We start from the raw sequence: 16,294 nt of genomic DNA, 5'->3' as shown, positions 1-16,294 counted from the left end.
GGGGGCAGACACACGGACGGACACACACAGAGAATGCCAGGTGATTTCATAAGCCTTCTGGAAAGTAGGCTTAAAAAAAAAAATGCACTCTCCTCTCACACACAGGAATTGAAGGAAGCATGGGTGGGCCCTATGGCCAGATAAACCCGATTCCATGTGCTCCCCTCGTCCCACGCCCAAATGAGATGAGCATCTACTTCAAATTTAGATTGCAATAAACCAAGATTGGTTGTGATGTCTGAACTGACTAATCTCAGTTTATTTTACTCTGCTTACCTGAAATGCAGATCATAGTTATTTCAAGTAGGTAGGTTGAAAGAGACCAAGATTGGTTGGTCTGGACGTCACAATCAGTCTTGGTTTATTGTAATCTAAATCAGAAGTAGATACTTGCACAGGCATAGGGAGGGAGTACACACTTCCAGGCTGCAGGACATCATGCAGAACCAGACTTAATGGTGGTTCTGGACAATATCTAAACCAGCTCTGCGCGTCATTTTGGTTGGTCCTAGTAAAGGTATTACTAAAAATGGCTTTCGGGTTTTTCTATTGGACCAACATAGCTACCTAGAATGTGTGTCTATTTTGAAGATCATACTTTAAAAAACCTTAACCTGAAGCTTTAAAAAAAACCAAAAACCTGAAAGGTTAAAAATGTAGCTGCAGCTTCTATTTCAGTCACAGGATCTCCATTTTGGATAATCTCCACAATGCTTAAAAAGCTGCTTCCAGAAATTGATGGATCCCCATGGAGTGGCATTCAACATAGCACAACAAAATGCATTTAGAGAAAATAACAGAAGCCCTACGATAGCATTTTTAGAATCTGGCCATTAAACACGTTGCCATAAATTAAAGTGAGATCCTTTATGTTGAAATATTCAGGAGACTCAATTAAATGTAAAGAGCTCACCTATAGAAAAACCTTTACATTTCAGCCAAAACTGTTCTGGTGAAAGTCTACCAAGATTGGTTCAATTCTGGTTATGAAAATATTACTATGTAAAGATTCAGATTATTTGTTACAGTCCAAGACCAGGAATGCTGAACAGATAAGCAGCTCCAAGCTAAATGTTGCCTGTATGTAAGGAACTTAAAATAATGGTTTGGAATCTCAAATCATGGAGCTGGTTCAGTTGTTTTGCAAAACCCCAAGTTTATTTCATATAACCTAAACTGGTTTTATCATCTGAATCCATGCGATGGCACTAACCACAGTTCATGTATGGCCACCTAATCAAGATCTGAGCCCTACGTTTGGCTAAGCTTAGTCTAACCTTATTTCCATGTTATGCCCGAAAGCACAAGCAGAGTCTGTGTCTTTGACTCCTCCTTCCAAGGGCTTCCACTCACATGCACGCTAGCTCAGGCCAACTACGAAACATTGATGCTATAGGCTGCATCTCTCACTAGTGCCATCGCAAAACTGCTCCTCATCTGCCTAGCAACTCATATCATCTTTCCAATCTTTGCCTAGAAACAACCTGAGACATTTCACCTTTCTTTTTAATTCTAGGCACTTCCAGCAAAGACAGATTCTGCTCTGCTACAACTCTGATCCCCCACCTCACCAGAGTCCAGTAGCAGCCTGATGTCCCAGTAATGAACTCACCATTTCAGGCTGTGCTGAAATCAATTTCCCAACATGATCTTTCTCCCTCCAGTTTTTATTCTTTAAAAAAACCAAAAAAAAAAAAAAAAAACCAGTGAGAATGGAGCCAATAAGCTCCTTTTTTGTGTTAGCCCAGGTTGGGTTCACCCCTAACCCTGGAAGACCTATGCGAGACATTTGCAGAGAGAGGACTGCAGAGAGACATTTCTGCCCTCTCTGTGGTGTCACTGCTGAAAAAGCACAAGGGACACACAGAACCAGCATTCATGATTGAAGGTTCTGCATATTCATGAGCCACCATGAAGATCCACTCTCCAAACTTTGCTTCCCTTTGCTCTCCCATAGCACTAACACTTCAGGGTAGTCATTCTCAAAAATACACCCCCACCCCCAGGAAGACTGCATCCACAACAACTTTCCCTTGGTCTTCCCTTCCATCCCTGCAACTCTCTCTTCTCTGTGCATCTTGTCAGTTCATCTCATCTTTGTTCAAGTATCCAATTACCGTCAGGCTACCTTACTTGCATCTTCTAATAGTGCTCTGTTTTGACTGTCTCCTCCCACAAGTTAAAACAAGGATCACTGATTCATAGCTAGCCCTGTCCTTCCATTACTTCACCCCTCCTTTGGTCTCTTTTCAAGGTCTCTCAGCTTCTCCAATAGACATTAATGTTGCTTTCTGCTAGTCTATCAGTGGGTAGGAAATAATAGTGCTTGGTGCAAGATGGCAGCTGGCGGACAGGAGGAGTGATGCTGTAATAGCCCCTCGCCTTCTACAGAGTGGAAGTTAAGAGTCAAGGAAGCTCATTCCAGACAAGTCCACCCTCTCTGTAATTGGGACAAATGGTTGCAAAGTAGGCGATGGGGCAAAATCTTGCCAGTAGCTGGGCAAAGCAGAGCAAAGCAGCCTGGGACTTGCATACAAGCTCATTGTAAGAGGGGAAGATGGGGGGGCACTTACAAACCATTGTTAAGAGAAAGGTAGCCACAACTGCCAATCGTCTGCAGCACTGTTCTTGTTTTATTTTGTAAGCTTTATGCTGAGGTTGCATACAATGTCTGAACCAGTCTATGGTACAACTATAGTTAGAGCAAACTGCAGTTTTGCCTTTTGTCTTGTTGCGTTAAGCCCACTGTGGCAAGCATTAAAATATTGAGCCCATAATATGATTTTAAGACATGGAACAACCAACAAGCTGGGGAAAGTATATAAATAACCAATCTGGAAGCACTGGTGAGTATATATTATGTGTGCTTGTCATGTCGGTAGCTCTGTTTGGAATCACTGTGAGGAAGGTGAAAACATCTGGAATTTTAACTAATTTAGTAGCCTTTGGGAACCTTCCCCCCCCGCCCCGCCCCCCCCGCCCCACCCAACATCTACCAGTCAGTCAACAACTGACATCTGCAGTGATTCTGAGACTCCACCAAACTGAAACTGAGTTCTGGGGACCTGCTCCTTTATATCCTTGTGGGACAGTCCTGGAAAAACAAGTCTTCATCCTGCCAGATCTTTCCTGCCCGGCTTTGGTACTCCATTAAGCACTGCAGCAAACTATCACCAGTGGGGGCTAGATTACAGTACTGTATGCACTAAGGCAGTAGAGCTGTGTAGAAACCTATCATGTCACCCTCATCCTGAAATCCCTCTCCCCACAACCCTCACTTTGATGCAGCATTTGTATTTAGCGAAGAGATGAATTGTTTTCAGTACCAACTAAATGTCAGGTGCAAAAAAAATCATACCTATCTGCAGCGGGTCTTTAACAGCTCTCATTCGGAAAAGTTGTTCGCCTCTCTGGAACTCATCCGCACTGCCATTTGCCAAGCAGGAGTATAGCCTAGGGCAAACAAAGCCAATTGTTAAATGTCCAATAGCTCTTCAGAAACAGAACTGCATCCCAGACCATTGGTCCTTGACCAGTGGGTCAGAATCCACAAGTAGGTCACACTTCAAACTAAGCTGTGTCTCAGCAGTGGTATTACAATGTCTTCATTCCTTGTTGTTTATGGTTTTTGGTGGGGTTTTTTTAAGAGGACCAGGGTGACTAGAAAGAAAGAAGGACAAGCCTCCCACAGCTAGCAGTTCTGTAGAGAGGGCATTTTTACACACACACACACACACACACACACACACACACACACACACACACACACACACACAGTTTTTCATGAAATTCCAAAATTCCAACTTCTACCAAACTATCCTCCCCTTTCATCGGGTCAGACTCGTACGGTTAAAAAATTAAGTGAGCCCCCGTATTGCAAGTTGTACTTAAAGGTTTGAAAAAGTTGACGGCTACTGCTCTAGGTCAAGTATAAGCACCTAAAATGTATCCAGACCGAGTACCTTAGCACTGTCCGTGCTGTTTGCAGGAGAATGGATTTACTACAGGGTTTAACTTGGTATATTTCCTAGTCATAGGATCATTCCCATATGTCTGTGAATGGCTGAACACCCACGAAAACCAGAATGTCAACGTACAATACACACCACCCGCTCTCGTGGAAGAGAAGGCTGCAAGTCTGATTCTTGAGCGTAGAGTTCCATGATTTTTAGCACATGGTTTTTGTGGAGATTTCAGGTTAGTTTACTGCACAAGTAATCTTGTGATTAGAAACATTAGTGCAGAACTGACACTCTGAAAAGAATCCAGTACACAGTATGGTTATGGAAGAGAAGAGTCAACTGTGCAGGGGAGAGAACTACGCCCTGGATGACCTTGCAAAAAAGTTATGGAGAAATGAGCCTCATTCAGACATTACCTAAAGAAGGACAGTGTACTCAAGCACACCATCCAAAGTGGTAATTTAAGTCCTACCCTTCTGGCAGTCAGTTATTTTCACTCCCCCTCCTGTGGGGCTCACACTTTCAGCTTTCGACTGAAGTGGAAAAGGCTGTAAGCATGATGGTAAGCACAGTGAGCATGAGACCCAGGCGCTCAAGTCTCCTGCTCACTGAAGTGCCTGCCATCACATTTACAGCCTTTGCTGCTTCAGAAAAAAGCTGTAAGCATGAGCCTCATGGGAGGGGGAATGAGGTGAACCGATGTGCCAGCAGGGCAAGACTTCAGTTCCCACTTTGGATGGTGTGCTCAAGTTTGAGTACACTGTCCTTTGTAGCTAGTGTCTAAGTGAGGCTTGGGAATGAATGAGCGGGGGGGGGCATGGGGGAGGGCAGGAGAGACTGGGGCAGGAGGGGAGGTGAGGGTGAGAGAGAGGGGTGGGAGGGAGAGGGAGGGAGAGTGGGGCAGGAGGGAGAGGGAGGGAGGGCAAGAGAGAGTGGGGTGGGAGGAAGGGGAAGAGAGGCAAGAGTGTGGGGTAGAAGGGAGGGAGGGAGAGTGGGGCAGGAGGGAGAAGGGAACAGCCAGTCCCAAAGAGCACACAGATGCTCTGTGCGGGTTGGCTAGTTAACATTCTTTCCAGAAGTAGTTTTACTCACTAAGAAATCAAGTCATGCTTAAACATGTTTATGTACTAGTTGTGAAATACTGTTTTAACATTTTGTATTATTCTGCATATATTAGTTCAAAAATGTATTTAATATACACCAAACAAGAATCATTCACACCATACTAAAAGACAAGAAAGGGGGATGGGGGATAGATATTAGACTTGAATGCCAGACAGAGCTGCAAGAGACTGATAAGAGGAACTAGATTGTCTGTCTCCTAGAAGATGTAAGAAGTCCTGCCAAATTTCCTTAAACATTTCAATATAGGGTACCCAGAAGTCCCTAGCCCACTGGGCAACTTCCAGCATTGCAGTACCTATTATTTGCCCACAAGCATGGCTCTCAGAAATCCAAATTACTGAGCACCAAACACTTCCCATACTTTCATTGGATACCCCAGGAACACATGCTAGAGTCTAAATGTAAATTGCATATTAAGAATGATATTGATTCTAATACCCCCCCACAAAAAAAACAATTATACACTCCCACAGAAAGTGGCCTAAATCTACCTCTAGTGACTTCCAGAGGAAGAGACTAATACATCTGCTTAAGTGAAGAAACAAATCCTCAGCAGCCAATACTGCCCATTACAAGGGCTCAAATTCAAGGTTTAAGCTGCATTTTCAAAAGTAGGTTGTCTATTGTTTTCCTCCATTAATTTTTATTGCAAAACAGATTAAAGGTTGAGGGCAGCTCTCTCAAGGGAGAGGTACAAGTCAGGAAAGCTTGCAAATGGGAGGAGGAGAGGGTGAGTTTGTGGGGCTGATCTCTTTTCTAGGAAGAGGTTCCACATGTGTCTGGATGCACATTTTTGTGTGGAATTGTACCATTTCAATTTTGCATGGGGAGAGTGTGTGGAACTTGCTGCAGGTGAGTCACTGAACAGTTTGTGATAGCAGTCACATTCCTTAGCTGCTTGTTGCTCAGTTTGAAGCCAAGTCTCTTGGGGAAGAGGAACAAACCAGAGAAGCTTGAAATCTGCAGTTTGCAAACAGGGAACAGGAGAGTTTTGCATGGGAGCTTAGTGGCAAAGTGTGCAGGGAAACTCAGAAACATTCACGCTATGATCACAAAGGAGATGTCAGTGTCATGGAGCCGAAAGGGTTCAAGAATAGTGACCATAGTGCAATCAACTTCAGTATATATGAGTGGAGAATTGCAAAAAAAAAAAAAAAAAAATCAAATATGGACACTTGACTTCAGAAGAAGAAATGTCTCAAAAATGGAGAAAAGGAAGTTGAAAGGGAAAGTCAGGAGAGTCAACTCACTCCAAAGTAGATATGTAAGCTTTCCAGAAATTTTGAAGTCATAATAGAAACCTGGGTTCTCTCTTTTCTTTTCCTTTATTTTTGAAAAAATGGAAATTGTCGGGGGGGGGTGTTGAAAAATCTGCAATTCCTTTTTATAAGCGACCTTTATAGGTCTAAAGTCACATTGTTTCTTTAGGAGCATTATGTATATCCTGCTTTGCTCATAATATTGATCATGTTTGGTATATTACATTAAGAAGTATAGTTTATTCAGACATTTAGTCTATATGTAGTAATTTACTTTTAAATGTTGTTTAATTTTGTTACACATGGATTGCAGTCTGTTGAACTTCAAGGAATCCAGCATCCCTTTAAGCCAGTTTCTGATATTTCCATTATTTTTTAGTCTACCAGTACTTCTCATAAACTGTCAAATGACGTCCCTCAGGGCTCCATACTATCTCCAATGTTCTTTAGCATCTAGATGACACCACTGGGAAGGATCATCAGGGGATTTGGTGTAGGGTGTTATCAGTATGCTGATGTCACCCAGATCTACTTCTCCGTGTCAACATCATCAGGAAACAGCATAACCTCCCTAAATGCCTGCCTTCAAGTGGTAATGAGGGAGAATAAACTGAGACTGAATCCAGATAAGACAGAGGTACTTATTGTGCAAGGTCAGAACTCCAGAGACGATTTTGATCTGCCTGTTCTGGATGGGGTCACACTTCCCCGAAAGGAACAAGTACACAGTCTAGGAGTGCTTCTGGATCCTCACTTCTCCCTGGTATCCCAGGTTGAGGCGGTGCCCAGAGGTGCTTTCTACCAGCTTCGGCTGATACGCTAGCTGCATCCGTTTCTTGAGATGAACGACCTGAATACAGTGGTACATCTGTTGGTAACCTCCAGACTTGATTTCTGCAATGCATTCTATGTGGGGCTGCCTTTGTATGTAGTCCAGAAACTCCAATTGGTACAGAATGCAGCAGCCAGGTTGGTCTCTGGGTCATCTCAGAGAGACCACGTTACCCCTTTGTTGATAGAACTACACTGGCTGCCAGTAGGTTTCTGGGCAAAATATGAAGTGCTGGTTATAACCTATGAAGCCCTAAACAGCTTAGGCCCTGGGAATTTAAGAGAACATCTTCTTCATTATGACCTCCACTGCCCATTGAGGTAGTCTTTAGAGGTCTGATTCCAGTTGCTGCCAGCTCGGCTGGCAGCCACATGGGGATGGGCCTTCTCAGTTGCTGCCTCGAGACCGTGGAATGTGCTCCCTACTGAAATACGATCCTCCCCATCTGACAATTTTTAAAATGCACTTGAAAACCCACCTCTTCAGCCAAGCTTTTTCAGCTTTGACATTTTTAAGTTTTAACCTGCTTTTAATTTTTAGATTGCCTTAATTGTTTTAAGTTTTTGTGTATGTTTTAACTTGTTTAATGTTGTTGTTAACTGCCCAGAGATGAAAATTTGGGGCGGTGTACAAATCTGATCGATTGAGCGACAAATTGTTTAAGAGAAGCAGGCAAAACGTTAATGTTGAAAACACAAAAAACCTGACTTGCATACAGTACAGCACCCCACCCGCTAAAGAGTGGGGTGCCCACATTCATTCTGTTGCACCCCCAAACCATGTTTCTACCAATCTCACAGAGGCTCCATCACTATTAGCGACTGTATCATCGTGACAGTGACAATGAGCTTCCCATTACTTTTAGAAAGAAAGAAAAGAGGGGAAAGACTTATTGAATACAATTCTGGGCACATTAAACTTTTTCTAATCAGTCTCATTTTCTGAGCTATCATTATCAGTAGTTTCTGCTTCTTCTGATCCTCCATTGTTATCAATGACTTATGAAAACTGAATTGCCTGAATTGAGACAAGTCTCTCTATCTTTATTGTTTATTATTTGATCTGTTATATTTCCAAACAGACAAATTTCTTTCACATGATGCAGCAGATGGAGGAACCAGAAGCAAGCAAGAAGCTTGGGAAAGTCAAGACCAGAACACCTTTCCTTATATGAATATATTTGAACAGCAGAGCTACAAAGCGCTTTGGGGAGCTGGGAAATGCTTCCGTGGAGGCTGCTGCGCAGGTGCATTACTAATGGTGCTTACTAATAATGGTAAGCAGCAAGGTGGCCAAATTGCAGGTAACACTAAACTATTTAGGACAGTGAAATCCAGAAGAGATTGTGAGGAGCTGCAAAAGAATCTCTCTGAAGTGAGCGAGTGGGGATGAGGGAGGGGAAACGCAGTTCAGTGTAAGTAAATGTAAATTGATGCACACTTGGACAAAAAAATCTCAACTTTATATATACATTGATGGGATCTAAACAGTCAGTGACTGACCAGGAGAGGAATCTTGGGGTTGTGGTTTATTGAAAATGTCAGCTTGGTGCACAGCAGGTATGGTTTGGTCACTTTTGGAATACTGTGTACAGTTCTGGTCACCATGTCTCAAAAAGGATATTAAAGAACTGGAAAAGTGCACTAAAGTGATCAGGGGTCTAGAGCACCTTCCTTGCAAGACTACAATATGCAGGGCTTTTTAGCTGAGAAAAAAGGCAACTATGGGGAGACATGATTGAGCTTTATAAAATTATGCATGGCGTGGAGACAGGAGATAGAGAAAAGTTTTTCTTCCACTCTCACAGCACTAGGAGTCATCCCATAAGACCGGCTGCCAGGAAATTTAGAACTGACAAAAATCAGTACTTTTTCACACAGCATGTAACTAATCTGGAATTCTCTGTCATTGGATGGGGTGATGGCCACCAGCTTGGAAGGCTTTAAAAGGGCTTAGACAAATTCATGGAGGACATGTTTATCAATGGCTAATAATTTTGATGACTACATGATAATTGCCAGATATAGAGGCAGGATGCCTCCAATACCAGTTGCAGGTGAACAAAGTTAAGAGAGGGGGCATGCCTTAATCTCCCATTTCTGAACATCCCAGGTGCATCAAGTGGGTCACTTGAGAAACAGGATGCCGGATTAGGTAAACCTTGGGCCTGAGCCAGTAAAGCTGTTTGTAAGCTCTAAAGCAAGGCTCCACAGCTTCGGCCCTTCAGACTACAACTCTAATCATCCCCAGTCACAGTGGTCAATAGTCAGGGGTGACAGCCATAGCAGTTCAACTTCTATAGGAGGGCTGGAGTTGTGTAGCTTTGTTCTAAAGATTAAGCACAGCCTAACCTCTATAATCCCACCTCCACTTCATCTCACCGAGTACAGACTTGGGCCTTTTCATATGCCCAGAAATATCTTTTTTCTTTTGCTTAACATCCAACCTGGAGAAGAATTCAGGAGAACCTGAATTGTAGTACATTGTGATATTTTAGTTGACCCCAATAAAAGTATTACTCTACCCACACCACCCACGCAAGTAGACCAAAAGGACTATTTGCACTTTAAGTAACATCAAACTCCTATTAACAGTGCTTCTAGAGAAAAGAAAGATTTCAAAGTGAACAGAAATGGCAAAAAAGGCAATAACATTACCTGATGTCCTCTTCATTTTCTGGGAAGCTCCAGAAGGCAATACGAAGCTGTAGCTGTTCAGGCACTGGTGGATAGACTTTCTCCACCACTTCAAATGGAATGTGAAATGCCACCTGTTTTGCAGACAGTTCCACCAATGGGATCACCAGCCCATCTAATGCAACACAAAATATTAGATCTTAGTAGCTAAATATTGCACAAAGTAAACAGAAGCTGTAACAAGGGGTAGCAGTAGTTAGGATACAATCCTCCACCTGCATACATGTATGGAAGCCCTTTCTACCTACATATATACCTATACTGTAATATCTACCCCAGTTAAGTTTCAAACCATGCCATCCCAATTTCTGTCGGGCTGTTATCAAAGGACACAGTGAACCAACAATTACATATTTATGAATCCTGGATGAATCCTCTTTCATCATCTTTTATTGCCCCGTCTATGAATCACTCATTTTTATATGAACGGTTAAATTAAAAAGAAAATGCTAATGACTTGACAAAAGTGATATCCCTTTCAGGATAAACATTAAGTCAAAGTAGTCAAATATCCAGCTTTAGAAGCCCAAAAGCACAGTGCTGTAGCTTGTCAACAAGTTCAGTTGCTGTGACAACCAAATTGAACAAAGCAATGTCTATAATCCTGGACATTTAGATCTGTTTGTGACATTGCAATAATCTTATTTTGGAACAGAATGAGATTATTCTATGTATCTCCAACATGAGCGGCCACCTTGTAAAATCAGCATGGGACAACAATAGGACTCCCTCTATGGTGCCCTAGAATCTCTGAAATTTGCCCGCTGGCAAGGTCCATCAATGCTTGTCCCTACAGGTATTTAAGTTATGAAAAGCTAATTTAGCCATTCCACTGACTGCCGAATTTGCTTCTAGGCCCAATTCAAAGTGCTGGTTACAATCTTTAAAAGCCTCCAAGTTATCTTTATCTTAATTTTTTTACATTTATGTCCGAACCCTCCTCAAAGGAACCCAGAGCAGTGTACATGGTTATGTTTATCCTCACAACAACCCAGTGAGGTAGGTTAGGCTGAAAGATGTGTGACTAGCCCAGAGTCACCCAGTGAGTTTCATGGCTGAATGGGGATTTGAACTCAGATCTCCCTGGTCCTAGAACAACACTCTAACTACTACAAATACAACTAATATTTATATACCACTTTTCAACCAAAGTTCCCAAAGCAGTTTACATACAGAAATAAACCACTACACCACACTGGCTCTCTTTAGGTCCACCTTTCCCCATATCTACCTGTCCAGCCATTGAACTCTGCAACTGACACCCTCCTCCTCAATATATTGTAGCTGGGGGTGTTGGGAGTTGTAGTTCAACAACATCTGGTAGAACCCTGGTTAGGAACCACTGATTTAGAGAATATCAAGGACAGGGCATTCTCAGTAGTTGCCCCACAACTGTGGAACTCCCTTCCTAGGGAGAAGTGAATACCCCCGCCCGCCACAATTCAACTGTTTCTAAAAGCACTTTAAAATGTTTTGATTTTGCAAAGCTCCCTCTCTTAATTGCCTTTTTAGGAATTTGTTTTTAGCTGCTTCCCTTTCCCTTTACTGCTTGTAAATCTTGTTTTATTGTATTTAGCCACTTTTAATGAAGAGCAGGATATAAATTTATTAAATAATAAAAACCAACACATGAGTTTAGACAGAAGTTTAGTTCTGATTACCAGCTGCACATTTCAGGTTAAGGTTGCATACATATGGAAATTCATAAGACACTCCATACATTGGCAGGCCATTAGCAGCCCTGGGCACAAGAGACACATGCCACCACTGTGCAGCTGGGTGCCCCAGACTGGCTGCCTGTCCACACGCCCCACACCCTTCCTGAACTTATTTGGAAGAAGCAGAAATAGTGGGGAGGGGCACAATCTGAGCTGGCATTTTTCAGGCACTCCCTGATTGAGCCTCCGTCCTCCCCTGTGTGGTTGCAATGGAAAGGGGAGGGACAGAGCTGAGCACCTTTTTGACATTTCACCTCTGTCCCTTCCCATCCTATATCTACCCAGGTGCCAGGCTTGGGGGAGGGACAGTGGACAGCCCTCACACCCAGGAGCAACCCAGTTGTTAGCCACAGTGGAGAGGGAGAAGGATGGCCCTTGCAGCTAGTGGCAAACTAACTCGAGATCACAGTGCCGCAGGCAGCCCTCTCCCAGCAACAACCCAACTGGCAGAGACAGCAGAGGGAGCAATGGGCAACCCAGCGACTGAGCTCAGTGGAGAAGGTGATGGCAACGGCCCAGGAACAGGTGGTGGGTAGCTTCCCCCCAAAGAACAAGCGAGACTAATTCTAATATAAGCAGTAACCAGCAGCAAAGCCGTGCAACCATTCTTCTTCCCATTTTCTTCACTGAGGTATGGTTTACCCCCAAATAAACACTCTATTTTAAACCGCACATTAGCAAAGCCACTGAAAAGAAAGAAAAGGTTTGAGGGGCAAGATACTAATGTAAATCCCCAACTCCCAAATTACAGGGAGCTAAGACTGTTGTAAAAAGTGACTGCAAAAGGGAGGGAAGTTTGAAAATAAAGTACTATAACAAGGATATCCTGGTGATTTAGTGACTTCAAAATGCTTTAGAGAGCATTGAATGGATTGGTTATCAAAACAGGAGGAGCCGTGGGCTCAGGCCCCAGATCTTTTAAGAACCTAGCAATGCCTCTGCTCTCATACAACCCAGATGGAGTAGGGAAGACTCACTGAACTCAACAGGGCTACTTGTGAGTAAGTGTGAGTCTTTCAGGTAAAATTCCATTAAATTTGGGATATTCACCCAACATTTCCTTCCAAAGAATCTTTGCTGCACAGGCTAGACCACAGTTTCTCAACATGTGAGACATGCATCTCTGGGAGTACACTGGCACAAGCAGAGCCTACATGATGAGGGGGAGAGGGGGGAAGGCCCAGTGAGGAGAACTAAGAGACAAGTGACTGCATGGCTTTGCTGATGGTTACTGCTCAGAATTAGTCTCACTCACCCTATTTTCCCTTCTACTGTGCCCCTTCCTCCTCTCAAAACACTGACAAAAAACTAGGTGTACTGCACACAGCACTTTAGATATCCCAGTAATAATTTGGAATGCTGTGCTTTGCACTGCACTGGATTCAGACCTCCTAGCTTTAGCCAACATCATCTCTACCCAGGTATATACCCAAATTGTACACCTCGATAAGAAGTGGCAACTTTACCCATGCTAGATCAGTTATCTGCTATCATGGCTGAGTGCAAAATTTAAAAAATGTAATTTGCTTAATTGCATAATACAGACTGGGACTCAGCTTTTCTTGGTACAGGATTTTGATTATTTGTAGGAGTACACACAGCCCTGAACCCTCTCTGTACTTAATAATGCTCACTTTTGTGGAAACATTAAAGGCATTGTGTTATAACACAAATCCCACCTGATTTTTAGAGGACCTATTTGGTTGTTTCCTAACCACTTCTCAATACAAAAGGAATACCAAACCATTTCCCAGCAAGTTTCACTGGCAATTACACTAATGAAGTAAGTGATATTGCAAGATTCCAGTTAACTCAGCCAGACATGAGGCATTTCAGAAGAACAGAGATTAGCAAGAGAAAACTAGGCAACACATTCAAAGTTTCAGGAGTATTTCTTTGTTGTGATCCATAAATATTGTTGGCAGGTAGCCAGAAATATAATCCTGGCAGCCACCAGGGAAAGCTTCCACAACTGAAATAGCTAATTCTTAAACACAGGGGAGGCAAAGTGTCTCTTTCAAAATAGCATCAGTCCTGGAATGCAACAGTATCACAGATTGGAGGCAAAGATGTGGAATGGAAAACATTTTCAGCTGCTACAGTTTTCTATTTCTTAAAACATATTGTTTCATACAATTAATTAGTAACATAATAAATGGGATTTCAAACTCGTAACTAACTTCTAGATGATTATACCTAGGAAATACCTATATATTTAATGCAAAGCCATTTCAATGTGCTGACATTTCATGGATCTTCATTTCCCCCCATGAAATTTAAACAATTGAAGGGAAATGCATGCTACTGAATGATTTAATGTCTTAAAATATTTAGTACTCCATTAATAATTTCAAATTAGAGATTTGTACTTGTTTGAATTGAATATATTTACTTACTTACTTTCAAGCACATTTAAACCACATCGAGTATTCTTTGATCCCCCCACCAAATATTTCAGTTCAAATCCTTCTGCCCCTTGGAAAAACTCAGATATATATACAGCACATAGAGTGAGTATGGTCACTTTAGTTTCTCTCAGGAAGTAAGTCAAATATGTTTAATCTGATCCCAGCTGCTGTAGGCCATTGGAGAAGTTTCTGGGGAGCAAGGGGGAATCTGATTCAAGGTCTTCCAGAAAATCCACTCAACTGCTATATACCCTCCTCTCATGTAAAACCCATTAACTGGGTAGAGGGCACAAAAGAGATGCATTTATTTTGCTAATGTGGACCAGGAAGCAAGTCAGTGAAACGTTGCTAGCTAACAAGTATGGACAAAATTTGTGGACCCGCTTCCTTGCCCCTTTAGCTATAACTGAACACAAAACCAGCAAATACAATGGCAATGTGAAAACTGAAAAGTCACAGCAGGATAGTTTCTCCACCACTATTGTTCCCAACCAGTAAGGTAAAGGGAAAAGAAACTTGCAAGTATGCAGAAACATAAAATAAGGATTAATCTATTTGAAAATCACAATTTAAGACACCCTAGTAATGTAAACATGAATGTAGATGTGCAAATCCATTAAGCCAGTACAAACTAATGGAACAGGGGGCAAAATTCCCCACCCAGCAGAAACCCAAACGCATCACTGAAATGTGATTTGTCATTCATTTAACCACTGAAAGGTTATTTGAACTCAAGGAGACCTGAGTTCAAATCACTATTCAGCCATGAAACTCACTGAGTGACTCCAGTTTATTCTCCACTGGTGTGAGGATAAACATAATCATATACACTGCTCTGGGCTCCTTTGAGGAAGAGCAGGACATAAATGTAAAAATAAAAAATTTTCAGGAGCCAGTAGCCACATCAACAGTTAATTTCTAAAGATATTCCTGATTATCTAAGACTGAAGTGTCACTCTTCCGTATCTTGCACCCACCATTTCCAGCCACAAGCTTTGCTACCCTCCAGCTCAGCAGCCTAGCACTGCCACACAAGTACATAGGCACCTCCAAACCTGGCCCACCATTTAGGAACACAGGAAGCTGCCATATACAGAGTCAGACCATTGGTCTATCTAGCTCCGTATTGTCTTCACAGACTGGCAGCAGCTTCTCCAAGGTTGCAGGCCAGATTCTCTCTCAGCCCTATCTTAGAGAAGCCAGGGAGGGAACTTGGAACCTAGATGCTCTTTCCAAGTGTAGCTAAGGTGAATATCTTACAGTGCTTACACTTGTAGTCTCCCATTCATATGCAACCAGGGCAGATGCTGCTTAGCTGAGGGGACAAGTCATGCTTGCTACCACAACACCAGCACATCCATCCAACAAACAGCAGGGAGCATAATTTGCAGCCACATTGCTTGCCTTGATTGCTGGCTGGAATCCAGGCAGAACATACTGTATGAGTCAGTAATTCACAGTTTATACTGAGAGACTACTTGGTTCATTCTGCCTCAGTTCCACACAGTCAAAACAGCTTTTTCTAGGGACTTCCTGGATTCAGGCAGAATATACTAAAAAGCAGGAGATCCGTAAAGGAGATAAACCACTTCCTCAGACTGCTTAGCCCATCCTGCCAGAACTGTAATGAACCTGTTTTTTACCAAGTCAGACCATTGGTCCAGGTCAGTACTGTTTACACTAGGGCTGCACAACTTTGACCCTCCTGCAGATGTTCAACTACAACTTCCATAATTCCTATTAGCCACTGTGATTGAGGATAACAGAAGTTGTAGTCCAGAAAAATGGGAGGACTGAGGTTGCACAGCCCTGGTCTATAATGACTGGCAGTAGCTATTCAGGGTTCAAAACAAGGGTCTTTCCCAGCCCTGCTACTTGAAGAGTAGGATGCCAGAACCTTGATGCCAGGGTCTACTGCATCCAAAGCGACAGTCCCTGCCCTAGAAGTGAGGCAAGACAAAGCAGCATGAATGCAGTAGACAGGGAAAATAGGGGAGCAAATGTCCACTCAGGAGAAGGAACATTTTCAGCTGTTGATAAGTAATGTTTCATGCTGAGATTACAAGAGCCCTCCCCCACCCCGCCGCCCACCACCCCTCCACCACTGCAGCTACAGTTAAAGATTCCTTCCCTTTGCTTCAGCTTACGATCACAGTAGCCCTCTGTCAAGGCTGAATCATTCTAGAGCTCCCAATTCTTCCATGTAATTCAGGATCTTCAAAAGTTTCAGCTCAGAAGAACTGAGAGGTAAATGAGAGTCATATCCTATCACTAACAGAATAGTTAATACTAGC

General features: G+C 42.7%; 1 protein-coding gene across 3 annotated transcripts in view; it reads right to left on the bottom strand.

Annotated features, from left to right (window-relative positions):
• ZSWIM8 (zinc finger SWIM-type containing 8) overlaps window positions 1-16,294 on the bottom strand; it is an 83,165-nt gene that overhangs the window by 53,546 nt on the left and 13,325 nt on the right. For all 3 annotated transcript variants that reach the window (XM_053304990.1, XM_053304991.1, XM_053304992.1), the window contains exons 2-3: window positions 9,836-9,989; window positions 3,359-3,453 (exon numbers count right to left, since the gene is read on the bottom strand). In XM_053304990.1, coding sequence (XP_053160965.1) covers window positions 3,359-3,453; window positions 9,836-9,989 — 249 coding nt within the window. The remainder of the gene's footprint in view (window positions 1-3,358; window positions 3,454-9,835; window positions 9,990-16,294) is intronic.

Source organism: Hemicordylus capensis, chromosome 3 (assembly GCF_027244095.1).
Source record: "Hemicordylus capensis ecotype Gifberg chromosome 3, rHemCap1.1.pri, whole genome shotgun sequence".
In the NCBI taxonomy this organism is placed as follows: domain Eukaryota; kingdom Metazoa; phylum Chordata; class Lepidosauria; order Squamata; family Cordylidae; genus Hemicordylus; species Hemicordylus capensis.
This window is presented reverse-complemented; position numbering and strand designations above follow the sequence as displayed.